Here is a 26,159-nt window from a genome sequence, read left to right as displayed (position 1 = left end):
GGCAGTAGGAGTCTAGACAAACTGGTATGCTCACCGGTGGAAAAAAAAGGAGAAATGTGAAGAAAACAATGCTTTGTAGAGTGCAGGCTCTAATATACAGCTAAAACCAAAGAGCAACACGTGTTTTCATGCTCTCATAATCTGTCTTAGGGAAAAAAAAAACTCACACCATGCCCTGGTCTCTAAAAGATCCGTGGCCTTGATCTCTAAAAATCTGTGGCTAGCCTTCAGGACATGACTCAAATGATAAACGCAGCACTGATAAAAGCAAACACTGCCTTAGATTTAGATGTGCCCTGAATAACAGCCCTGAGTAGCTGAACACACTGTTAATATCATAGCCTATGGCGCTGTCGATAAAGAGTCCTAATTACACTTAGTTAACTGTCAGAAATTCTTGAAATTATTCATTATTGCATTTGTTCGTGTCTACTAAACAGATCCGAATCAGTTAATCACACTATATTGTGGCTCTCTGCGAGGGTTCTTTGAGTATTGTTAAATAAATGCAAACAAGCAATCATAGCACAATCATAGCGGAGACAGCTGGATGGGAGCGAACAGGAGTCCCTGAGCGAAAAACCCTTCAGTCAGAGGCAGAAAAACAAGTTAGCTTTACTGCTGCACGAACAAAGGTTCTATGACAACAAACAAATCAATTATTTATCATTGTACTAACCTGCGCCTTTGGTCACCACCAGTTTGGGTTTGCTCCGAGCACCATCCCCCTTGGTGGTGTATGCTGCCACTGTGATGGAGTAAGTGGTTTCTGGCTTGAGTCCTCCAATGACCATTTCCTATGGGACACACGGAAGAAGCAGAGACAGGAAAATGTCAAAATACGTGTTGAATTTTTCATGATTTGACCCCACTTCGTGCAGCTCAAACCGCCTTATGCAGAATGTTAATCTAAGCCAAGTGTCTCCTGCTCCTCTTTATTAATTTTCACGAGGCATGCATTAAATGTAATGTTTCCCCCTGTGTAATGGAAGACATTTCCATTACATAAATTATTAGATCTGCCAAGGTAGAGGAGTGACATTATGCATGTAAATGGAAAGTAGTTCCACTTAGTCCTTTAGCAATATTCCAATCAACAACTTAACTTTGATAAATGCATGCTGAATACATCCTGGCCATTCCCTGGCAGTTTTTTACCTCAGCCATTAAGTTTCCTTGAGTCCTCTTCAAAGAGAGGCTTCCGATCAATTCTAATGAATCTTTCAAGAGAGAAGGTTTGAACGAATGCAGAATTAGGTTTTTAACAGGCACTAGTTTGGCAGAAGGATGGGAGAAATCAATAAAGGTAAATGAGCTATAAGTAGTGTGTTGCACTTGACATGGTACTCGTGTAATGTAGATGTACTCTGGTTCAAAGGTAGAGAACATTCTGTGCAAAGTAAAAAATATGAATGATCACAATGTGGGTCGTACAGAGATATTCTTTAAACTACCATCTCAATATACAAAACTCAAGGAAGCACAGTACTTCTAAGGCACCACATTAAAAAGAATATATATCTATGGAGCACAGATCACACAAACACAAAACAGAAGGGGGAAAAAAATCATACAAACACCACCAGAGCACAAAACACAACACACTGTCAGCACACAGTATGATACGAATAGCGTTAGCATTCCAGGCACAGCGGTCAGTGGGTATTGCATCAGCCATCAAGTGTACAAACTAAATGATGACAGACGTAAGCCCCCTTTTTCTTGGTTATGCACAGATATAGTGTTTAGACCGAGTCACCAGAGAGCTAAGCCCCTGAGCCACACTGTTGTCCAGACTTAATGAACAAGGATCGGACGGGCTGTGTAATCTGTGAATCTTCCCGGGCTGATGCAATACCCTCTGTTTACACTCTTTCAGGCACACAAAGCACCCAGGTGAAGCTTCGTACTCACATATTCAGCTGTATCGTCTGTTTCCCACTAACCCCCCCCGCCAAAGAGCGCAGGAGAGAGAGCAATATTTTTGTTCAAAGAAAGAGAAAAAAAAGAAAGGGAAGAAATAGGATTGTGAGAGACGGGGGCATAAGAGGTTTGGGAGCAGGGGATGGGTATCAGAAATAGGGCACTGGTTTTAGGAGGTCAGGAGAGAAAGAAGCTGTTTGAAGTTTATGTTGTGAGGAGAGCTGTACAGGTCTGCTAGTTTAATTATGTTACTGTTCAGCTGACAAAAAGGCACAATAGTGTTATAAATTGATAACTACAAGCAGCAATGGCATTAAAATGTAGCATTACATGGATTAATGATGATACAAACTAAGATAAATAGATATAAAAAAGAGGTTTTTGCCCGTGCGTGTGGTGGTTGGCCTGAATGCACTAAACTTTTTTTGTGTTTTGTTTTCCCAATTGTTCAAAATCTCCATTTGAAACGCCGGTACTACACACAGTCATCACTAGAACTGTGTTGACGGAAAAAAAAAAAAACCCAACAAAGACAAACAAACCCCCAAAAAGCATCGTTTCCAGTTCTGCCAGTCAAAGTCTAAATTGTGGTGAAATAGTTCCGTGCCCATTTTCTCCAAGTCTTTGCACTGGATACAAGCACACATAAATATTTCATTGCATATGTTGCCATGAAGCAGGGGTCTTGACATTCCTAATAAAAGCCATTGAGGTAGAAGAAGGAGGACAAGATGAGTGAAGCTTTGATTATAGTTCTTATTGTGTGTCGACGGGCTGAGGGAGAAAGAATATTACAGCAACATGAAATGAAATCTACAAGGCAAGAGCCCTATCGCTCCCCATACTCCTGCTGCAACAGCGTGGATTAACTAGACAATTCGCGATTTGCATGAGAAGAAAAAAATAAGGCAATGCCTTACGCATATGTTTGCAATTTTTAGCGTGATTTGTGCACGATAAATGCATGCTGCGTGGTGGGATTTGCATTTTTCTGACAGCTAATTTGTAGAAGGAAAACTACGAGATGGTCATACCTGGGCATCAGCCAGCATCACATCCTTGATGAGAGGCAGGCCTCGAGACTCGCCGTTTTCCACACGCACGTAATGAACCTGGTAGCCACGGATCTGTCCGTGCTGCTTGCCTGGCGTAAGAGAACGCCACATCACCTTAATTGCTGTGGAGTTGATAACCTCCACCTCCACCCGTCTCGGAGGAGCCCCAGGAACTACAAGAAATTAAAGAAATAATCAAATCCTCGCATGAGACCATTACACACCTGTGAGTCTGATTCACCGCCCTACGTCGTAAAAGCGCCTCACATCATCATGCCGTGACATAAATAACTCCCTGAATCCAAATTCATGTATGCACAGAGAAAACTATTGACAGCTAGCAAGAATGATGGACAAAACCATTTAGAAACAACAAACACACTCCAGTGTCAGTCTTCCCACGAAATTCAACACGCACACATGCACACGCATTCATCACTTCCCCGTGTCTCTTCCACCTTTTCAGTACGTCTCTGTCTGTGGTAAACCTCGTCTGTCAGTCATAATGACAGACTTTTATGGCAGGCCTTGCGTTCGGGCCTTTCAGTTTGCCACGGACCGTCCCGTCGTGAGATGGATGTTCTGTTGATAAAATTCTTCCACTCAACCTGCTTCCATTTGCTCCTTTATAAAACACTTTGACTCCCTGTTTTTGCCTCTAAATCACCACCCCATCATCTTTCCCGTCATCATGGTAAAATTGTGTTCATTAACAAGGCGCGTTCTACTGTTCAGCCCTGGATCTCATTTCCTTAAAGATACTTATTATCATAATGACAGGCTTTCGATAGATACTGTGACTGTGTTGTGACTCTTTATTTGTGGAAATGCTTGAATAGATAAGGCCTTGTACCCATATGCATAAATGCATATGGCCCTCAGTTGAGCAATAAGACAGTAGTTGTTTATGTTGCAATAGCAAAAATGCTTGATTTCCCACGTGTATATTTCATTTTGAGTCTTTCCATTTGCACAGTTTATAAAGCAGTATGCTGCTATAACATTATTGGTATGCATTTGATACCATGTGATCATCGTTTCTTTTATGCATGCATGTGCAGCACATTTCCATCATATAGGACAATATATATATTAGGCCCCTAGCTTAATTCTGACAATTAAGGACACTGGAATGTACTTAATACGTATTTGGCTCACTACTGACTTTGTGGCTTTAAATACATCATGTCTCCCTGCTGGTAATGCAATTTCTGCATATGTGTCCACTTTGTGTTTTGGAGAAGCATAGTGTGAAATGGAAACCGCGCACTGGCGTGTCTATTACACATTTTGCTGTGATACTGGGTTGCACATACACATACAACAGAAAAACAATGTTTACCGGTGGTATACTCACCACTAAACTAAAGTGCTATTGAGCCATAATAAAAAGTCAATACAAGAGCTTCTGCACAGGCTAGGTTCACCTACCATCTTCGTCGGTCCGACAGACGAGGGGCTCACTCTCGGGGCCAGGCCCAATCACAGTGGAGGCAGACACCGTGACACGGTACTGGGTCCACTTCTCTAATCGCTGAAGCAACACCTGCTCCTCAGTGGCAGGCACCATGGGCTCCTCCAGCGGTTCCTCGTTGTCACCGGCCCCTTCTGACTGGCCCACCACCTGGTAGCGCACCCTATACCCCACCAGGGCACCATTCTGACTCTCCAAAGGTGGGGGGCGCCAACTTACCAACAGGGTGGTAGAGCTGGTGCTGCTGCACTTAACTTCTTGAGGGGGAGCTGAGGGCTCTGGTGAAGTGGAGAGGACAGGAAGGAAGGAAGGAGGGGCGGGTTGGGAGGAAGGAGGAGGACGAGGAGGATGGGGAAGGAGGGAGGAGGGGTGAAAAACAAAAAAATAAAAAAGATGGGAGAGATAAAGAAAATGAAAAAAGAAAGGGAAATTCAAAACTTAAATAAAAAACAAGAAGAAGAATCCAAAGAAAATTGTAAAATAAAGACAGATGCAAAACAAATTTCAAATAAAAAATAAAACTCAAGCAAATGTCAACTTAAGATGCAATAAATGGATAAATGGCACAAGCAGGTGTAATAATGAATCCAGATAGCTATCAGTTTGGGATATGAGCACTGGATATGCATATACTATGTTGTGTCAGTGTAGAGCTGGGACGTCAAACTCATTTTACACAGTGGGCCATATACAGCCCACTTTGATCTCACTCAGCTTTCTGTCAGCATAAAGAAGTTTAACTACACGTTTAGAAAAAGAATAAGAAAGGTAATCTCAACAGTATTTCTTAGCTTTATACATGATAAAGAAACACTGCAGCAATAAGTGGCAGCAATATGTGTCAGCTTGATTTAAACTGTAAGAAATAAAAGTACACAAAAAGTTCAAATATATATATTTTTTAACCATTGTAAAAAAAAAAAAAAAACCCAGAAATTTCTATGGTAGATCATAGAAAAAAGATTTTTTCTGTCATTTAATTGTTACTTTGGTGAAGTGTAAATAACCAATGGAGAGGTCTAAGCTGTTAATTTGCAAATGTTATGCCCTCCTTCTTGTTCTGGTCCCCGGGCCTTATGTTGAACACCCCTGTTGTAGTGTATTATTTCAAACGAGGCACTTTATTCAGACAACTAAGGAGAGTACCGTGGATCGGCCCGTTTGTGGGGATGCACGGCGTCAACGCGTCAACACGTTAACGAGCTACCATGCTAACACACCCCACACACGGGGCGATCCGCGGTAACTCGTTGACGGAGATTTGCTGCGTTAATGCAGTTATGGCGTTAATGAGATTAACGCCTACAGCACTAATACATATATTGCAATAGATATTCAAGATTTCGTATAAAGAGATTTTGTATCTGTCCTTTATTTCTTTACAGTATTAAATCAGTCCAATGTGGTGTCTATTATTTGTGTCTGAAGTGGTCTTTGAAAAGTTTCTAGACCAAACTCAGTGCCTTTCTTTCTGATCTGAGCCAAGTTCTCAGACAGCTTGAGCTTGTCCAGAGAATGTGCCATGTAGGGAGCGATAACCCTTCTCATCCAGGGTTTGGTACTGTATGGAAGAATTGGATGAAAATGTTTCTATTCAATGGCACTGTGCAAGTTTAATGTGAAAATATGCACGGTCCCTGCCAATGTGACAAACCCAGTTCATTATTACATCTTTTGTCTATTATGTAGGTAAACAAACCACAACAATCAAAAGAAATAAAATAATAAAGCATTCCACATAAAGCAGAAAAGAAATAAAAACATTGGAAAAAACAAAGTCTGAAAAACGAAATTATGAACAAAAGGAGGGCACTGAAACGAATTTCTCTGTAACCCAGGTGACTCAAAAAGAAACTACAACAACAGTTAAAGTTCAAGATGAGAACTCATGAGTAAACATGGAAAAGAAACTCTGCATGAACACAAAATAAGAACATTCAAATTCTGAAAAGCAAACAAACATAAAGAAAACACAAGCGCTGTCTGCATAATACGTACCTGACTCCCAAAAACACACAATTTTAAAGACTTTCTTACCACCAGCACCTGACTACAGAATGAGCCGACTTTGCTGTGCGACAACGCTTTCCTCGCCAGAAAGCATGCCGCAAATTCTGAGAGAAATCAGCGAGCCACCTTTTAACTTTGAGAGTTTGTTTTTAACCCCCTTTTTTGGGTTTACTATAAGAGAAAGAGTTGGCTCTATGCTGTAGCCAGGGCTGTCTGATACTGTACTGTCGGTTGGGAAGGTCCACAAGACTGTGAGCGGTGGAAGCGTTGGTGGAAAAATACTCCCTCCCAAGATATTCCATTCTAGTACATTTGGCCAACTACACAAACATCCTTTTTTATTTGCAATTTGCAAAAATAAATCCCATTTCATAGCCATGTGCCTATGTCTCTTTGTAAAGCTTAGTGCCATTACGAGAATGCCAGGGCACCATAATAGAAGAAGCAACATGGAAAGCTTGTGTTGTGGAATTCATAAAAGTTTAATGACAGTGTTCTGCCTGTAATGTCACTTTGGGTAGAACAGCTTTAAAAGGAAATAAAAAACAGGAGTTCTGAGAATAAGACAGGCCTCCTCCCAGCGAAGACTGAATGTTCTAGCGCACAACAAATAAAACAGGACCTCAGCCACAGTTTCCAAACCCTTCTGTGTCCAATGGGCTTATTTACTTAAGGTCTTACTGGATTTTGAGCTTTTCAGCTTCTTTCCTTTCGCTCATATTGTATTTGCAAACCCTCCACGTCAAGAACGATTGCTCAGTTCTCAATCTTTGTGGGCAGAAAATGGCTATGAAACTGACAGTGGCCAGGCTATCACAGCGCACAGGCATCCTCATGCCTGATAACAGTTTAAGAGTGGCTGGGGCACAGCTTTAATAAAGTGCATATCCCAGGAAGTCCAGTGGCAGGATTACGGATACTAGAACTATACGAGCACAAAAGAAGAAACTCAGCTAATGCTTCACTTGACTCTTTTGAAGCTTCGCTGAAAGACGTGCCCAAAATGCTCTTTGACAAATAATTAGTCATGTCTGCTTTTATATCCTCTGACTCTTAAGTCTGTTGTGATGTGACCGGGTGCTTTGGATATAAAATCAATAATGTCAAGTGCAGGTAGCATACCTAATTATTATGACTACATTCGGATTAAAATTGCCTCGGGAGCCAAGCAACTTACATACATTAATGCTTGCAATTTTAGTTACACAAGCTATTACTGAGTGCCTGTTGTGAATTGAACCCTGCACATGACAGATTGCCCGTGCTTTTGCTATCAGATTTTAAGCACATGTCTATATCTGCACTGTATTTTCATCAGATGACAGGATGTTCGAATTTGTAGATCATTATGGAATTAATCTCTCCACTGATGCCAAATGGCCGTGGTGTGGCTTACACAAATATTCCAATATATCTAAAAACCCACTTCAATTACAGTAAGTGTGTTTGTGCGCATTGGGGGGGGGGGGGGGGGGGGGGGTCGGGGGGTTGGCGGCTGACTGCTTGTTTGGTTAAATACAGAGGATTTAGAATCTGCCACTTTAATTTGAGAGATAGCCCTTGAGTGGCTACTGGCAGGTTCTAGGTATAATCTAAATGTGTAACAAAGCCTGACAATCCAGGGCCTTGGCTCATAGCTCATCGCAAAGCATGAAATTAATTCTGACGCTATGAAATGGGATTCTTATCTGCAACTCTGGGGCCCTGCAGTCCCTTAACACCCACTCCCAGGGTCTGTCTCAGGTCCTGTTACCCTGCCTTGTGCGTGGATAACAGCTAGAGGAATGCTGGGAGCACCTCCTGGCTCTCAGGTTGTGGACCCACTCCGGCCACGTCTGACAGGTTTCACAAAAGTTATCGCATCCTGGTTTGACTATGGCAGCATACCCCATGAGGCCTTGCTTCTGAATGGGGGCCACTGTTGCCAATAACATTTGCTGTATTTAATCCGGCCTATTAAAACACTGGCCGAGAGCACCAAATGTAATGATTTTGGTGCTCTTTAGTTTGATAAGTTGCTTGGCATCAATTGCAGCAGCGCAATTAAAGGTCGTGAGAGAATTCCAAGAAAATTGTTATTCTCTGAAGTGACTTTTTCTGAGTTCTTGACAGAATGGTCCCCATGACAATAGCCTCGGGTAATGCTACTTGGACTGAGCACAAACTTCAACAATATGTGAACATTTTTACCACAGATACTAGACAACAAAGCAAACTGGAAAATCATGTTGTCTGTCTTTCTTTTCACTTTGTGGCGAAGTGTTTCAGTCTGCCAGACATCGCGGCGGATTCAAACCCAGTTGAAATGGGTCTACACGGGGGGGATTGTATGCTGTTGCTCTGCAATGTGTTTGGATAGAACAGGCAAAGGCAATATTAATTCATTTTATTATTATTTTTGACCTAATGACGCTGATTCCTCCTGAGCAAGTTATTAATCTTTAAAATTAACTGCGGTAAGTTCAGTCAAGCAACCACTTAATCTTCATTATACTGTAAAGTAGGAGTATTATATGTGCATGTGTAGCAGTTTTTAGTGTCTGTGTACTCAGTAGATAAAAAAAAAGCTATTAAATCGCTGGTAGATCTGCTTCTTTGCATCTATATGTCAATAATGACCTTAACACATTCAGCTTTTTCAGCTGTACAGAGTGACAATTTTAGCTCAATTATGAAGCCACTTAATACAACTTATACCGTATATGTCTACAGATTTAGAGACATCCTGTGCTGTATAAGCATCCGAACTGCAGCTATTAAATATTTTTAAGCATAAAAAAGGCTTAAGGTAGCTTTCCAATTGCTGTTGATATGTTTAATGGAAAAAAACCCAAAAAACTATAAACTGGATGGTCTTTGATAAATGTTATGGCAGACTGAATCTCTAAACCACACAACCACTTACCTCAGAGCATCGAAAAAGCTTACGTTATTTAATGTGTAGTGTTGGGAAATATTTTGCATTGTCTGACTTATTCTTTGATTTTTCTGGTGCCTGCGGTGATAAACCTTAAAATTAAAGCTAGAATAATATTTAATATCAACTCTATTATGGAAAGCAGAACTTACATGGGACACAATATTTACAAAAAACGGAGTTTGATAAAAAATATCTAGGAGAGTAGTATTAAATTTTAAGATGGGCAGCTAGATATCGTTATCATCCAATGAAAATGCATAGATGAAGCAACTCAGAGGAAGAATTAAGCCTGTTATGCCCCATATTTACTTAAAAGGCAAATATGCCGTGTGTTGCTTCGTCTCTTGTGTTGTACTTGCTTTGTCGGTTCATACGAGAACCACCACCCCACCCACCCCTCAAAACAAAGCCAAAAAGAGTAGCAAGCTACTGTTTGGAATGATGCCAAACCAATACTCTTTCAGAGAACCCAGAAATAAATACAAATTGATAAATAAATAAAACATCTAACAGAAAACCTTTTCCAAAAGAGTCAACATAAAAGGGAGAGGACACAAAGTGAGCAAAGTGATGTCAAGCCATTCAAAGGAGGAGGACCTTTTGTTCCAATGCACAGGGGAACAAGTGGCAAAAAAGAGGGAAACAGAGCTGAAATAGGGATGTGATAGGAAGATAGAGGCATATCCAATCCAATCAGCTTGTGGTTTACCGGGCAAGGAAATCACAAAGACACAATGATAGGTGAAAATGTGCACAGACACTCAAAAGACACCAAGACAAAAGAGGGATGAACACAGAGTATTATCATGCCAGGACTGCTTAAAGATCAGTGGTGCAGTGTTAGGTTTAAAACAGCACCCCAAGTGGGCAGGAGTGAGTATGGCATGCAGGTGGCGCCCTCCTCAGTGACTATGCACTGCTTGTGTAGCTCTGCTGCCTAGCAGTAACAAAAAGAACTGTGACGTGGTTGTTTCAAAGCTGCCCCCCCACACACATCCAGATGTGGGGATACAGCCAACAAGTTGCACTGGTAGAAACAGAAAATGTGTTAAAAGAAGTCTCTCTCCCGCCATGGCTCTCCTTTGTCGGTGTACAACTTCTCTAAATCTACACAATGCAGTTTATTGAGAATAACAATAGCCACTCCAACAAAGCATGCGTTTTTGACTTCTCTATTATTACAAAGACTGGCTCAGATCCACCAGTAATCCCTTAAATCCAGGTCTATTTTCAAGGTTCTTCACCATTAATGCATTACATCTTAATACACATCACTCTTGTGCTTTTTATTTATAATAAACCCAAAAGACAATGAATTTAATACATTGTTTTACTTGTACCTACTACTGCATTTGACTGGATAAACTGTGGGTATTTTCTTTCCCCACAGACTCCACCACTGTGCACTATGATATCACTGCTGTTATTTTTAGCTGGATGGTTTGAATAATTCAGTTGTGTTTCTACCATCAGTAAAATAAAAAAATAAGTGCAGAACAGACTGCTATAAATTTAGAGGGTGGGCATTTTAGTAATTTAGGCGACTACTACTTTCTTTTTTTTTTTGGTCTTTCGTGACTAAATTCACGTTGCTACTACACATACAGCTCATATAAGAGCCTTGGCGGTTTCAGAGGAGAACTGACATTTTTTGTGTCTCTGTCACGTGGGAAGTGCACTTGCTGTTGACAAAGGAGAAGCAAATATGAACAAAATTGAAAAGGGAAAGAAAGAAAACTGCCAAAATTGTCAGTCCACAAAGACTCAATATGTTTGACAGAGTACACTCACATTTTGGCACCACAGCTAATTTAGAAGATAAAATAATTCTCAAATTAAAAACAAAAACGTTGCAAAACACTCAGTTTGAAAAGTCTTTACCCCTTTGTAGCTTCTTTTTAACCACCTTGCCACCAACGTAGAACATACCGCCGTTGTTTTGGTTCATTAAGGTTAACAATACGAAGGTCAAATACAGAAATATGAATCCACAAAAGACGGCAAGAATTCAACAACAGTTAAATCAGTTTGCTAAGTGGTCTTAATCAGCTTTGAACTGTGATTAGGAAGTCATTATTAAGGAATAAGTGATGATACCGCTGACATCAGAGAAAAGGGGAAAAAACACAAAACTCCATTAGAAATTCAATTTAGTATTCAGTGTAGCAATGGTCCACAAAGGCGTACAGTCATGATGTTTTTTTTAACTGTGGCATAGATAGGAAAACCTCTTTGTTAGCGAAAAGAAAGTTAGACGGGAGACTGAATAAAGGGCTACATACTCGCTTGCAAGGTCTTCTGCGTAATGTCATTTGTGAAGGCTCCGATGCCTTTGTTAGAGATGGCTGCCAGGGAGAAGCGATACTCTGTGTTGGGACGGAGACCTTCCACAACATATGATGTTGTGGGTCCAAATGTTTTCTTCATCTGTTGATTAAAAATATGCCTTTGGACAAGTCTGAATTTAAACGACGTGCAACGTCCGATAAGCGTCTGTTGAATGTAAAAACCAACAAACACTAAGATTCTTACCTGGCCTCCAAAAGTGCTTTCCATATAACGAAGTTCATAACTTATAATTCCCTCTTTCTCATAGGCGGGTTCCCAGGTTAGTTGAATGCTGGTATCGGACACAGCACCAACCTGGAATTTAGATGGTTGACCTGGAACTGAAGAACACAGCAGAGGACTTTGTAGTGGGATAGGTTACTTAGAAATTAGTTACAAGTTTCCTCCAAATACCAATGCAATAATATATTTAGGCTAATGAGAATTTACTTATTTTGCGGTATCTAAAAGTGGATGTGCCCTGAAGCTCATCCTTCTTTCTCAAATCGGGCTTTTTTTTATTCAGACTATCATGATCAAACATATTGTAACATCATTTGGAGATGTGAAGTTTGCACAGCAGGAAAGAAAACAATGTCTCTTAGGCACCGAGCACAGTCTGCTCAAAGTTTCAGAAAATATAGGATGCAACAGATTCATAAAAAAACAACTGTTTATTTTCCATTTTCACAGCATTCGTCTAAAGCCTTCTGCTTTAGGGGCCATATCGTTTGAAGAATTTCTGTATGACTTACTTTAAAGTTACCTAACAATGTGCTTTCAACATTTTCTGAACACTGAACAGATGCTCATCATACATAGTTTCAAAACCAGCAGCCGAGCTGACCCAGTTAGGAAATATCAGTCGGTATAGAGTCCTTACCTCCTTGCAGTACTTTGACATGGATGGGTTCTGAAAAAGGTCCATCCCCTACAGAGGTGAATGCTAAAACTTTGATTGTGTAGGTCTCTTGAGGAACTAGGCTCTGGATAGTGGTGATGAGGCTGTCCTGGACATTATGGATCTGCCAGAGGCTCATGGGCTGGGAGTTATCCATGGTGTAATAAACACGGTAGCCCTTAATCTGCCCGTTGGGCTCCTCTGGCTCTTCCCACTGAACCATCATGGTATTTTGGGGAAGAATCTGGGCCTTAATGTTTCTTGGTGGACTGGCCGGGGCTTGTTCACCAGTCCGAGTTTCTACCGGCTCACTAGGAGGACCCTGGCCAATTGTGTTGACAGCTGAGACACGGATTTCATACTCTGTGTTGGGATAAAGGCCGCCAATGCTGTAACGTGTAGTGGTGATGTCGTCCATAGTTTCATATTTGCTGTCTGGAGACTTGGCCCTATATTGGATGATATAGTATGTCACAGGATCTGGGTTTCCTGAGTCCCAGGTGATGGTCACACTGGTGGCAGTGGTCTCCGTAACTACGGGGGTACCTGGGGGCTTTGGGAGAGCTGTTATGGTAAAAAAACAGAAATTAAAGCAGTTAAAAAAAAAACGTAACTTTGAATAAAAACACACTTGAGGTTTGGGCATTTTTTCCAGAGACAGGAACATTTTGGCAATTCAGCAATTTTCTGTATGTTTAAAACTTAACTGAACATAATGTCGATAGGTAGTCTATGTTAACTAAACTTATGAAGTCTATCTAGGTCATTGGCACCAGTCTTCACAAGCACAGTTTTCTCTTACATTTGACAGTGATCTGTGCCATAGATTCAATAATCCCAAGGCTGCTCATGGCGACACAGGTGTAGTTGGCTGACTCACGAACGTTGCTCAGTTCAAGAACGTTTCTACCCACTGGCATCTCATCCTCTGGCGTCAAATCCTCAGCGTTCAGCATCCATTTGACATAAGGCATGGGCGATCCCACTGCCACGCACGTTATGTTGACGCTACCACCGGGCATGATTTCCTGACTTGCTGGTGGAATGGAGAAGCGAGGAGGCACCCGCCGGACTGGGAGAAGGCATGAGGAAGGGGGAGAGGATGACAACAGAGGGCAAGGGCGTCAAAAGAGAGAGAGAGAGAAAGAGAGAGAGAGGTAACAAGAGAGGCCGATGAAAATGGACCTTTCTCCAGAAAATACTTAACACAAAAGGTTCAACATGGTAAATGTGAACTGAAACACAAAATAAACTAGACTTTTTAAAACATAAACAAAAAAATACAAATAATGAGAAGGAACTAAACTAACAGAATTGCTTCAACAACAATATAGATTAACAATTAAGCAACGATTCATAGCAACAAGGTTCCATTGACCAATATTTGACCCATCACAGCACAATTAAAGACACAAAAATCTATTACGAGTTTCTCATCTTTGGGACTGAACTTCTGACAAATATACAACTACAGCGTAAACTATCCCCGAAGTATGAGAGTGTGTAGTAAAGGCCATGTGATAATGTTATCACATAAGACCAACATGGCAACCTGGAACTTCCTGTCCTATCAGGCACTCATGCCAAACAAGAAGTTAGCCATTACAGGCCTCTCCCACAGCACAGGAAGTGTAGGGTTACTGACTATTGACCATCTCCATGAGGTCACTAAACACATTCTAGCATATGTTTGCCACTTGACACCTGCCTCTACTTCCTGGTTAGCTTAAAGATGAGAAACTTTAATCAGATTTTTGTGGTTTAGGGTAGATCCACTGGACAAAGCCTTATTAAGATCTGACACGGTTCCATTGATAGATGCAGCTATCAGTTTCACAGACAGCATGCATAAATAGATCGAGGTAAATTAAGGAGTAAATGATAACAAAATCAGATATAAAAATTGAGATAAAATGCATAGAGGAATATAACTGAAGGGTCGCTAGCATGCCCAGACAAAAGACGATTGGAGAGGAAAGTAGAAGTACAAGATAGAGGATTTGACATCCGAGGGAAGTATAGAAAGAAAGGCAACAGAGTAGCAAAGAGTGACAGAGGAAGAAAAATAGAGGGAAGGTTGGAGGAGGGTAAAAGGGGGGGAAGGGAGTAACCCGCTTCAGTGCTGTGTAAACTTTGTTTCTCTTTAGCTAATGTGACAAAATGTGATGGTGGCACATTGTCACATCGCAGTCCCAGTTAACACAAAATAAGTATTGAGGAACAAGTTGTGTGCCTAGAAATACACAGAAAAAGAATTATAGTAATTGTAGCCAGAGAGTCTACTATCACAGAGTGTTGAAGAAAGGAAACAGAACTGGATCAACAGGGAGCAGAAATCCAGGGGATAAGACAGAGAAGAGGTAAAAGGAGAAACAGAGGTAACTGAATTAGGACAGAATGAAAGCTAAGAGAGAAAAACAGGGAGAACCTCAAAACTCATGGATAGGACTGGAGATCTGAGTGGAAGGAGGTTGATAATGAGCCTAAAGTGCACGGAAAGGTGTAAACGGTACTGTGTACTTACATGTGTATATATAGATATAGTATGTGTGCAGTTTTTTTGTTTGTTTTTTGCATTGGTATAGGAATGATTGTGCAGAGTATGCAAAAGTTGGAGCGTGAAAGAGCATGATTTAGCAAAAGACACCATGTTTATGAGAGGCATCCCAGCAAACACTTGATAGGAGATAGTAACATGCAAGAGGATGGCTAGCTTAATGCTAACACAAATTAGCACAAGTTGTAAACTGATAAAATGTTGGGTTTTCCTTTCCTATCTTAATCTAGGGTGGGTGACAATAGCTGGAGCACTGCTCTAATTATAGCATGCACAATTCCTTTGTATTTATCTGAACAAAAACGTTGGTTTAATTTAAACAAAAAAAGGCACAGACTGTTACAGGGTTCTATAATTTCTATGTATGAACGTTAACAATATCTACATCTAAGTCAAGATGTCTGTTGGGATGAAGAGGTTAAAGAGACAGAAGGAAAGTAAAAAAAAGGCATAGAAGGAAAAAAATTATGAACTAAATGGAAGAGATGACTTCAGAGATAGACAAGACGGAAAAGACAGGGACGAGAGACAAACACAAGGCAGAACCAAACAGACCCAAGCAGCAAGACAGTAGACAAGACAGACAGAGGGAGACGGGCAGACATACAGTGGCGCAGAGTATGGGCACGCAGACAAATTATACAATACGCAAAGGGGAAGAGGGGGGGTTTGGGGTTCTTGGAGAAAGGGGGAAGGAGGAGGAGGATATAAGTGGGGATAGAATAAGTAAACTGTGATTCTGGAAAAAGAAAAAAAAAAGAAAAATAATGACTGAAAGTGGGTTCAGAAGTCTCACACACTGGGGCTTAAAATCAAGACTCAACTTCACGTCCCCCTCTCCCCACCTTAAACTTTGCACAACAATGCAAATGTGACTTCGGAAGTCTTGGGATGGGTAGGTGTGATGTGTGTGGAGGTGGTACGCAGAGACTGAGGGGGAGATTTGGGAGGGGGGAGACTGAGAGTGGCGTCAAGGATAGGTAGCATTCCAAAAGCACACCGTGTCGATCCAAATGGGATTCATATGATCGTTGCATGAGACAGTTGAACTTTTCCAACAAAGTAAGGCACAAATATCACCTACACACACTCTATGGGGATTTTTACCTGGGAGCTTACATGATCTCTAACATGTAGCAGCCGTTACATATTCAGTCTTAGAAACCAATGCGTCTTGCTCTCATGTAACAATGGACAGTCTCTCATGGACAGTCCTTCCAGTTGCAGACTATGAACCTTCTGCATCCCGTGTTGTGTTTTCTGTCATCTTAGATATTCTGTGTACATCCTAACAATAGTTTATTGTGACCGGCCACAACTCTACAACCCTGGCCAAGACAAGACCTAACCTTGAGGGCAAAAATGTAATTACTGATTTTTGAGAAAAAGGAAAAAGAAAAAAAAAGCTCTCTTGTGGAGCACAAAATTACCAACTGTAAAAATAGACCACAAAGGTCTGTTCTTAAAAATATCAAATCTCTGAATTTTTACAATTGAACAAAAAAAGTCTTTTTTTAATTAGAAGCAACTGTGGCTCTATAAAAGCCTGTTCTACCCTGATCCAGTTGAGATACACTTTGTTTTTTAAACAAACAGACTCAAAAACGTCAGTGGGGTAGATTATTCGAAAAACATGTTGAATTGGATAAAAGGAAAAAATATATAACTGCGTTTATTTTTCAAAAATGTCCTAACTGAACAACAAAGGTGAAAGGGCAGCCCATTCCTCACACGGACATGCATGGGTGTGGCTACGGCATGAGTGACATGTACAGGTGCGCCCCCATCCATTTGGGCAGACACCAGATAACCAATACAATCGAAAAAAAATGTCACCCAAGCCCGTCCAAGCATGCCATCCATTCCCAAATATAGCATTGTTCCAGACACACACACACACGAAATCAAATTAAAGTAAACAAATGAAACTGAACAAATCCACAAAAAGAACTACGTCCGAACAGCATAGACAGTACCAGAGTGCAGCTGTGTTCAACAAATAGGTATGCATCAATACTATTAGATGTTTTTTTTGTTTGTTTTGCTTGTTTTTTATCTTGAATTTTGGTCTCCAATCCAAAATAATGGTGAAAACTCAATAGGGGAAACAAGGTTATCTGGGGGAAACTTCCAATCAAAGAGTGTCTGAGGGAGCGCTTCTCTCCCTGGGGCTCAGGTCAGCCAATGGACCGGGAGCTGTAGTGGCTGAGTGAATGAGGTTTCCCCACATAAACATGTCTTTGTTTACCTTTGAGTACCTATAGTGTCAGGCATCTAACACCAGTCACCTGCCAAATGTTGGCAACTTTTGGCTGTGGCTGGTGTGTGACATAATGTTCAATTCACGGAGCCAATAAGCAAAAACATCCTTGCTTAAAGGCTTCCTGGTACTGGGCAATCTACTGATAAATGATATGCAGGTGAGTCTACCTGTCTACAGCGTCACCGTGTGTAAGACAGGTAAGTGAATTTGGTCTATAGGTACTACAGGAGATCAAGAGCTGAAGATCCCTTCAGTTCTGACTCCAGATTTGCAGAAAAATGTTTAAATCTTAAGGAAAACACAACATTAATTCTACATCTAAATGTCAATGTCACATGCAAATGGGTCACTGATATTACTGACCGGACACGGGCCTGGTGCGATACGACTTAATGTTCTGAGTAAGGCTATGATAAGCTTAGATAAGCTGTCTGCATGTGTGTGAAACCTTCTCCTACACTACCTCACAAATGTATTGAAACATAGGAAAAAAAGCAGCAAGAATCCCAATTGCATGGACAGGCTCCTCATTCACAGAGACCAGGAGCCCAGCCGGCCCATTTGGAATTAAGAGAAAACAAACCAAACGTAGTGTACTAACAACATGTAATCTTGTTTCAAGCCCCAATGTGGAGAGAAAGACAAGAAGCCTTACACTGGACGAGGTGAAAAGCAGTCGAGAGAGAATGCCAGAGTACTGCACTAACTCTAATAGTGGGCAGTGTTGTGGAGGGATTTGTGCCAAAAAACAGAGGTCAGAAGGTGGACATTATCGGCCATTTTGGTGAGGCAGGTTTTGCTGCCCCAAAATGAGGGGGGAAGCCAAAATAATGTGCAGCCTTTAGTGTCACCTTGAAGCTGAGATTACACCCTCTTGCTGCCTGAGGACACAGGTGCAGTATAGAGATCCTTTAGTCACACTTGCCTGGGAGAGGCCTTGGGCATTTACATATAAGCCACGGGGGTCGGTCTGTATTAACATACCTCGGCTGCGCCAGTGCTAAACAGTCACTATGGGTGGCTCATCAGAATGGAAATTATTACCTAAAGGAACCTGACAAGAATCGTGGCAGGGGTATCTAATAATAGCAAGCAGTAGATTGAGGGGATTTCAAAGCAAATCACTCTTTTTCTATTGTCCTACAAGTAGATGACAAGCAGCCAAATGATACTGCAAGTATGTCCCCTCACTTTAAATATACCTACAATGATTGTTATTACTCTGATTTTGAAAGAAAGTATGTTTGTATACATAGCATAAGGAGGTTATACAACATTTGCTTTGTCTGAAAAATGAAGATTTCTGAAAACAACATGTTTTTTTTAAAAGTGGGTATTATCTCGGGGGACTCCTTGAGACAAACATCTAATAGAGATGGCAGGATTTTTGCTTTGGCCAGTGAGAACGTAAGGTGTAATCTAGCTTTCTTTCCCAACAGTACACACAAATGCATAGCAGGACATGCAAGCACATTCAAAACCAAGCAGATACCACCGTAGGAGGGTAAACATGCACATGCGTACAGAACAGCGCAGTCTTTCTGCATCACTGTTATTTTTAGCACTTCAAGTAAGAGCTACAGACTTAATATAGACACAGCCAGGTTTATTCTGTTTCTTTTGCGTGGTTTTAGCATACTTTGTGAACACTTTCATAGACCATACTGCTACAGTCTCTTTGACAGCCAACTGGTAAATAGAGGTAATGGAAGGGAAAACCTCCACTTTGTCCATAATAACTAGTAGAGCTGAGTTAATTGCATATATCAGTCCTATGACTTTACTTAAGGACAAAGGATGGGTTGTGCATTTCAGAGGAATGGAATAGGTGTTGTAGCTTGGGATTAAAACCTACGTCCACTAAATTTTAAATCTTTGAGGGGTTATTTTTGATATTTGGGCTTGTAGTAGTTTATACTTAACAAAAAAGGCTAATTAAAATAATCTGGCTATTTGGTAGATAGACAGATAAAACACAACGTTTCTGGATAAATTTGGTATATGGTGTTGCCTGAGAAAATCATATATACACTCAGGACTGACTGATACCAAAGCATGTAATCTGGTAATGAGTTTGCTGTTGCGGTAGTAGTCCTTTTTATGACTTTCAGATATGTTGGTTTAGTCCCTGGTGACTGATACACATGAAAACCCCAAAAAGAGACTGGTACTAAGAATGTGCATCATCTCTTCTAGTTGAAAGAATGGTATTCCTGATCTGCCCAGACTCTCTTAACTCCATGTAACACCTCTAACATAAAGCCATTGCTCCATTAAAAACCCAGTAGATCTATCTTAAATATTCTCGAGACTAGCGGAGCTATGAAATCCACACGTTTATAGTTCCCAAAACCGCGTGACATGGAGTTCAGTAAAGATCTGATTATTGCACAAAGCCAATCAAATCTACAGTTAAGCAGAAAACAACGTTTGCATTGATCTCCAATTCATTTAGCACTTTCTTCTTTTTGTGCCAGGACAATAACACGAATGAAAGGTACAAATACGGCCCATTTTCTTGCGCTTTTTAGAAGCTTCATCAACCTGGATATCAATATTCCATGAGGAAAAGAGAGGGAGTGTGTGTGCGTATGTGCACAAGGGAAGGAGGGCTTTTGAATAATAGATTATAATTTGATGGAGTGTCATGACTGCGAGGGAACACAAACAGCAGTCATTCAACAAAACCAATCACATTCTAGCTGCCGCCATTTGAAAATAAAAGTATCTCTGAGCACCCGCTAAGCAACAGCAAATTTGATGTCGAACTCATTATATTGTTATTGATCCACACGACACTGTAAATGGCATCCCTTAATGGCTGCCTAAAATCACCATGGAAGCCAATCAGGCCCAATCAGGTCTAATTTTTCCAGTAATGGATCGCTATAAACAAGATGACAGGAACACTGGCTGTATACACACTTATTATTTCATTCGACATTTGCATTTGCACTCCGAGACCCAAGAAGCAGAGCAGCGTCATTTTTGAAAAAAAGAAATCTCATCGACAAATAAACCACAAAAAGAGACTGATGTTTTAACAGAAAAAAGGGTCACCAATAGATAAGGAACTAAAGGAAAACGCACAACACAACACTATAATCACAACACAAAAATAAAGAAATAAAGGGAAAAACAAAAAAAAGGTAAGCCAAAAAAGGGGTGTGTTAGGGAAAATACAACCAAAACCAAAGAAAGAGAACTGAAGAAAAAAAAAAGGAATGCAGAAACAAAAAGAGCACTGCGGCCAAACGGCTTTTGAAGAGGCATGCAAGCGCAGTTACATTCTCCCATCATGCAACAGGTCCTGTTATTTCCGCACGCTGCATTTCCACTCAGCACATGCAAGAAAGCCTTTAGATGCAGAAGCAATACCAAAGGATGCAAAACGAGAAAAGGCCCCACAATGCAAACATAAAAGTAAATTAACAAGACCCGAGCTAATCGGGTTTGCTTTCATCATTTCTTCCTTTGAAAAGAAATCAAAATTTCTTTCATAATCATTTAGCAGTTTGGATCAGCTGATTAGTATCTCTTCAAATTAGTAATCAATTGAGCTCTGAAATAGGCAAATACAGCTAAAATTTTTTCTTTCCAACATGTTGAATTTATTATTTGTTAACGTGGGTTAAAAAAAGTAAAAAAGAAAAAACACACCAACCTTCTCGAAGCTCTGAGGGATGTAAAGGGGTTGATGCAGAACACAATGACATGAGGAGAAGAGAAAAATAGGGGAAACACAGAGAGAGTAAAAAAAGCCACCTCAAGGTGTTTAGCTGCAGCTACATTTCCCTTTTCTTTCATCTTTTTTTCCCCCTCCTTTTCCCTTTCCCCGCTATCAGTGAAACCCGTCTTGAAAGTACACTTGCCTGCCCCACCCCCGTAAATAAACTTGAACCAAAACAATCAGATTCACCCCAGTGGCCGCACTGTCGCCTGGTAAGAAAAAAAAAAGGAAGTGAGGCGCCACTGGAGTCACATCAAGCGTTCCATTCTCATAATTCAGAATTTCATAAGCTTCTTATAGCCACGAGGAGAAGCTCCTGCTGCGGCCGTACTTGCTTTTATTAGAGAAGGAAACAAAATCAAGAGAAAACAAAAAAAGGAGAAAAAAAAACAAATGAGAGATTGAAAAGAAGAAAAAAAAAAGACACAGTTTGGGATGAAATTAGCAGCTGCAGTTTAAGGCAGTCCCACTAAAAATGCCATTGGAAGCCAATCAGAAGCGCCATTGTTGGGCCTTCAGTCGGGTTGCAGTCTTAATTTAGGATTTTTATATATGTATATATTTCCTGCTCTTAATTGGTCCCTACCGCAGCTGCTAATCTCAAGTGCATTTTGCTTTGTGAACAAAACATAGTCAACATCAAGTATCAAGAATCGATTGACAAAAGTTAACTGAAAACAGACAAAGGTCGACACCATCAAAGCATAACAAGTGTGTTACATAGCGTGAAAGTACTTAAGTATTTATGACCCTTGTGTACTCTTTTAAAGGCATGCTGATGGAGCCAGTGTTCATGGAGACTGCATGAATTGTTGGAGATGATATCACGGAATATATATATTTATGTATATATATGTTTTGACCAAAGGAGCTGCTGAACATCCCGGTGCTGTGTCAACAAAGTGTTCCCATAATTATTCATCAGTATCTAATGATGCCTGTAGAGTACTTGACTAGAATTTTCAATGACCCTTTTAACACCTACTATGCTACGTATTAGCAAGGTGGATAGCTACTTGACATTGCCTGCATCACAGAAGAGACAGCATGCGCCTCCAGGATAAACACTGGCAAGAACAGAAACTAATCTTGATGAACCCTTTTTTTTTTACCTTCAGCTCTTCACAGTGGAATTTTTCCCTTTCCTATGCTGCTACTTCACAGGGTATGATAATAGCAATAATAATGAAAAAGCAGCTTCCTGACCCATTTTATAATGTCAGAGTAGTGAATTATTTATTGGGAACAAAGTTATTTGGTACACAGCAGAGGGAACAAACTGAGTAGATACGGAGGCATCTTTATTTAATATGCACAGTATAAATAAACCATGTCGAAAATGCATCTGCTTCAATTTATTAAAGCTCCCTCAACAGGGATCCATTGTCATTTAGCATTAGTGGTGGAGAGTACGCTTTTGTCTTCATTGTCTGTTTCCTATGAAACTCTATGTTCCCTGTGACTGATCGTTTTTTATATCTTCGCTTTGCTCGAACATTCCAGCCAAAATTACTACTGACTGTAAAAGCCTTTATAGATAATACACCAAAGAAGAAACATGGGAATACTATGGATTTATGCTCCAGAACAGCATGACAAAGGAATAGAGGATGTATACTATTTATAATCTTTTTTTTCTCTTTTTAAACAGAGCAGCCTACTCAGTTCTCCTCCTCCAAATCTAGAGAAGGCTGAGGGGTTGAGGTTTTGATTGGCGGGCGATAATACCTCGCCACGCAATCAAGACTGAGACTTACCGTTGTGCTCCTTTACCTGTAAAAAACTAATCAAAAAGACGTCCTTCCGGACTCTTTTTGGGTTCCGACTTTGACAGCGCGGGAAACATTTGATCGGGCACACAGTTACAGGTAAAAGGTGTCTTACAACCGATAAAGTAAAGACATACGGCTTGTTGTGCTACACATTTCCTTCCGAGTGAGTAGGGGAGGGCATTAAAAGAAAAAATGGAGCATAACATCATAACAGAGAAGAACATTAGTTGGTCAATTATAGTTTTACATCTGGAAGTTTCAGTGCATATGAAATTACATTTACGGGCAGGCAATACTATCAGTGCTAAAATATTGACACTACTTGGGTAATACTATTTTGCAAAATACATTTGGTGCAAATACAACTAGGCTAGAATGGAAGCAGTTATCATTTGTTAAGCTCAACAGTAATGCCGTTTATGGCTGAGCTGCACTGTCAAGTTATTTTAGTTAGAATGGGTAGATGTTTTATTTCTTTATTATTCTTCCTGTTTCGTTTTGTTTTCTTGGCCTGATTCTTTGACCGGGTTGCTCCCTACCTCGCACGTAAAGGTTAGCAGGGGACGAGTAGCGCACGCCTTCCACGTTAGACGCCACACACTCGTACTTCCCCTGGTCCGTCTCCTCGCTGTTCTCGATCTGCAAGGCACCTGGAAAACGACGACATCGAACAAAGACGAGACGGGGAGGGGAAGAGGCAGGGGAAAAAAAAGAAGGAAAAAGACAGAGAGACAGGAAGCGGAGAGGAAATGATTAGTCAATCTGTCTGTGACGGTGCATGAAGAAGTCAGACAATCTTCTTAATGGTGGGTATCTTGAATTTCTCAGGACCACTTTGTCAAGATCTGCTTCTCTCCGCAATGCTTATGCAGATTGGCATGACAAACTGGCTTCCACTCCAGACTCAGCCATCCACAGATTAAAAAGAAGGGGGGAAATAAATGAATAAAAATGTGGACTGAATCAGTCACAGTGGATTTGTAGCTACAGTAGGCTGGTTTATGCAACTCGTGTAAGATGTGAGATCGCTTACAAAGAAAGTGCAACAAAGTAATGATGTAAGGATGATGAAAGGTAATGGAGAAAGGGTGTTGAGATGGTCTTGTAAACCCCATGAGATTAGTAAATCACCCTTTGCATAACGCTCATCAGAGGAGAGTGGGTGTGTGTTAGTGTGTGTGTGTGTGTGTGCGCTGGTGCAGGGGGAGAGTTTATGAGAAAATGTCCACACATCCACAGCGTTCCAGCCCATCTGCTATCATGTGATAACTACTCATCAAAATTGTGACAAATGCTCAAACAACCGTGCAAACGAATACATACAATAAAGCATTATTATTATTAATATTCAGGTTTTAATATTGCTATTCAGTTATTTGAATTCCTAAGCATTTTAATCGCTTATACATTTACTCTATTTTGCGTGCCGCTCTCTTTGACCCCCATTCTTTTCTCGCTTATTGTCATCATTATGCGTTGGAAAACAGACGCCTTTGAGCTGCTTTCACACATTATTTCTCACCGGCAGTGCTTCTTATATACTATGCGCAAATACAGTAAACCGAAATGCCTGGCGACACTGAAGAAAAAGGTGCAAGGGACAAAGGAGGGAGGTGAAACAACAGGCGTCAGATCATTCCTCATTAGAGCGCTGTTGACGGCACTTCCTGATGATATCATTAGGGCTTCTGGCTGGCTCAGCAGACAGATTGCAGCCGAGGCCTCTCTGACAAACACAGCACCATTGCTCGTTAACGTTTAGCCAGGAAGCATCAATATGCCAGCAGCTTCCCTGGATGCTTTGTAATATACCATAACCTACTCCATCACATCAGCAAAGTAGATTGAACACAGTGTTGAACAAGGCTACTATTCTGGAACGTTGGCCTAATAAGGTGCTTCAGCTGTGCCACAAATGAGATCATTGATCCTGCTTAATTATAAAGATAACTCACTTTCCCTCATGACTATTTTATACTTTTGGGTCAGTTTTTGCTTTTCAAAACAATAATAAAGACACGAAGCCACAACAATCTATGGCGCTCTATTTTTTCTTTTTAGCATCTCTTCATTTCAATCTAAAACTCAGATCATCCTCATCCCTCACGGGGAAACTGTTCCTGGCACACAGCTCGTGAACCAAATGAAAAAATCTACCTGCAGAGTGCAGGTGGCACAGTCTTCGCCGTGGGTTTATGCAAGCATCTGATTTGGATTTGTTTGATGTGCACTTGGAACAGCAAATGCCAGCGCGGTGGCAGGTGGGTTGGAATGCGCTCAGAAGCTGAGTGCCTCGGCACAAGGGAGACCACAAAGTAAGGACTGTGTGAAGTTCAACTCCAGGTGGACGCTTCCAGAAAGCTCTGCCAGCGGCTTGTCACCCTCACTCACTGCGCTGAATTATAAAATCGCTGGAAGCCCCTGGTTGTTAACTGTTACCACACGGTTGAATAACAAGTGATGTTCTATGTCACGTGCTGTCGGCGGCTACTTATCATTTGCCTCTAGTAAAAAATAAACAGCAATCGATCACGTGTAATTTGACAGCAAACAAAATACGACCACCGATATCTCAATGATGCACTGAGAGCCAACTATTAACCACATTTGGTGTTGTTCACAAATTTCTGGCAAAGAGGGAGCGCAAAGAGAGAAAAAATACACTTTGAGAGAAGACGGGGAGTTTCATTTGCTCCGAGACACCATGCTAGGTAGGATTATCTATTGTTTCCAAGCCCCTACTGGCTTCATTACACATTCGAGCTATTATTTCAATATGAAGCTCTGAAGAACACACAAAAGAGTCTTTCTAGTTGCAGAACATGGGAGAAAAAGTTCGGGAGGAGAGAAAGGCAAGCACAAGATGCTTGAAAGCAGAGAAGCAAATGAAGGAAAGGATGCGAAAGAAAACAAATGTACAGGGACAATGTCAGAGAAGGGGGAATATACACTATTTATTAGTTTCTGTCTTAAAGTTGTCATAACTTGCTCTATGACAGCTGGGATAGCCTCCAGGCCTCCCATGATACTGAGAAAATGTATTTCTTAAAAATTCTAGGAAGAAAACACTAAAAACCCCATTTGACTCTGTGACTTTGCCTTTTGAAAATCGGGGCTAAATACAGTTTTTCATGTTCGCTTTGTTATACATTTTCCTTGAGCCATGGCTTGCTCTTTTGTAAATGATTTAGTTCATTTAAATTTTCTCACCACATAAAGAGGAAGC

General features: G+C 40.8%; 1 protein-coding gene across 10 annotated transcripts in view; it reads right to left on the bottom strand.

The window, feature by feature from the left end:
- ptprsa (protein tyrosine phosphatase receptor type Sa) overlaps positions 1 to 26,159 on the bottom strand; it is a 222,281-nt gene that overhangs the window by 54,924 nt on the left and 141,198 nt on the right. For 3 of the 10 annotated variants that reach the window (XM_087852747.1, XM_087852752.1, XM_087852748.1), the window contains 10 exons: positions 23,473 to 23,583; positions 21,096 to 21,107; positions 13,414 to 13,683; positions 12,594 to 13,175; positions 11,915 to 12,051; positions 11,665 to 11,809; positions 4,410 to 4,730; positions 2,958 to 3,151; positions 1,915 to 1,941; positions 680 to 797 (listed from right to left, as the gene is read on the bottom strand). In XM_087852747.1, the coding sequence (XP_087708873.1) occupies positions 680 to 797; positions 1,915 to 1,941; positions 2,958 to 3,151; positions 4,410 to 4,730; positions 11,665 to 11,809; positions 11,915 to 12,051; positions 12,594 to 13,175; positions 13,414 to 13,683; positions 21,096 to 21,107; positions 23,473 to 23,583 (1,917 nt within the window). The remainder of the gene's footprint in view (positions 1 to 679; positions 798 to 1,914; positions 1,942 to 2,957; positions 3,152 to 4,409; positions 4,731 to 11,664; positions 11,810 to 11,914; positions 12,052 to 12,593; positions 13,176 to 13,413; positions 13,684 to 21,095; positions 21,108 to 23,472; positions 23,584 to 26,159) is intronic. The other 7 variants (XM_087852751.1, XM_087852755.1, XM_087852753.1 and 4 more) reach the window with 5 other exon arrangements.

This window comes from Neolamprologus brichardi, chromosome 15 (assembly GCF_056152115.1).
Source record: "Neolamprologus brichardi isolate AB-2024 chromosome 15, ASM5615211v1, whole genome shotgun sequence".
Classification (NCBI taxonomy): Eukaryota; Metazoa; Chordata; class Actinopteri; order Cichliformes; family Cichlidae; genus Neolamprologus; species Neolamprologus brichardi.
Note: the sequence above shows the minus strand (reverse complement) of the source record. Positions and strands in the feature narration are given on the sequence as shown.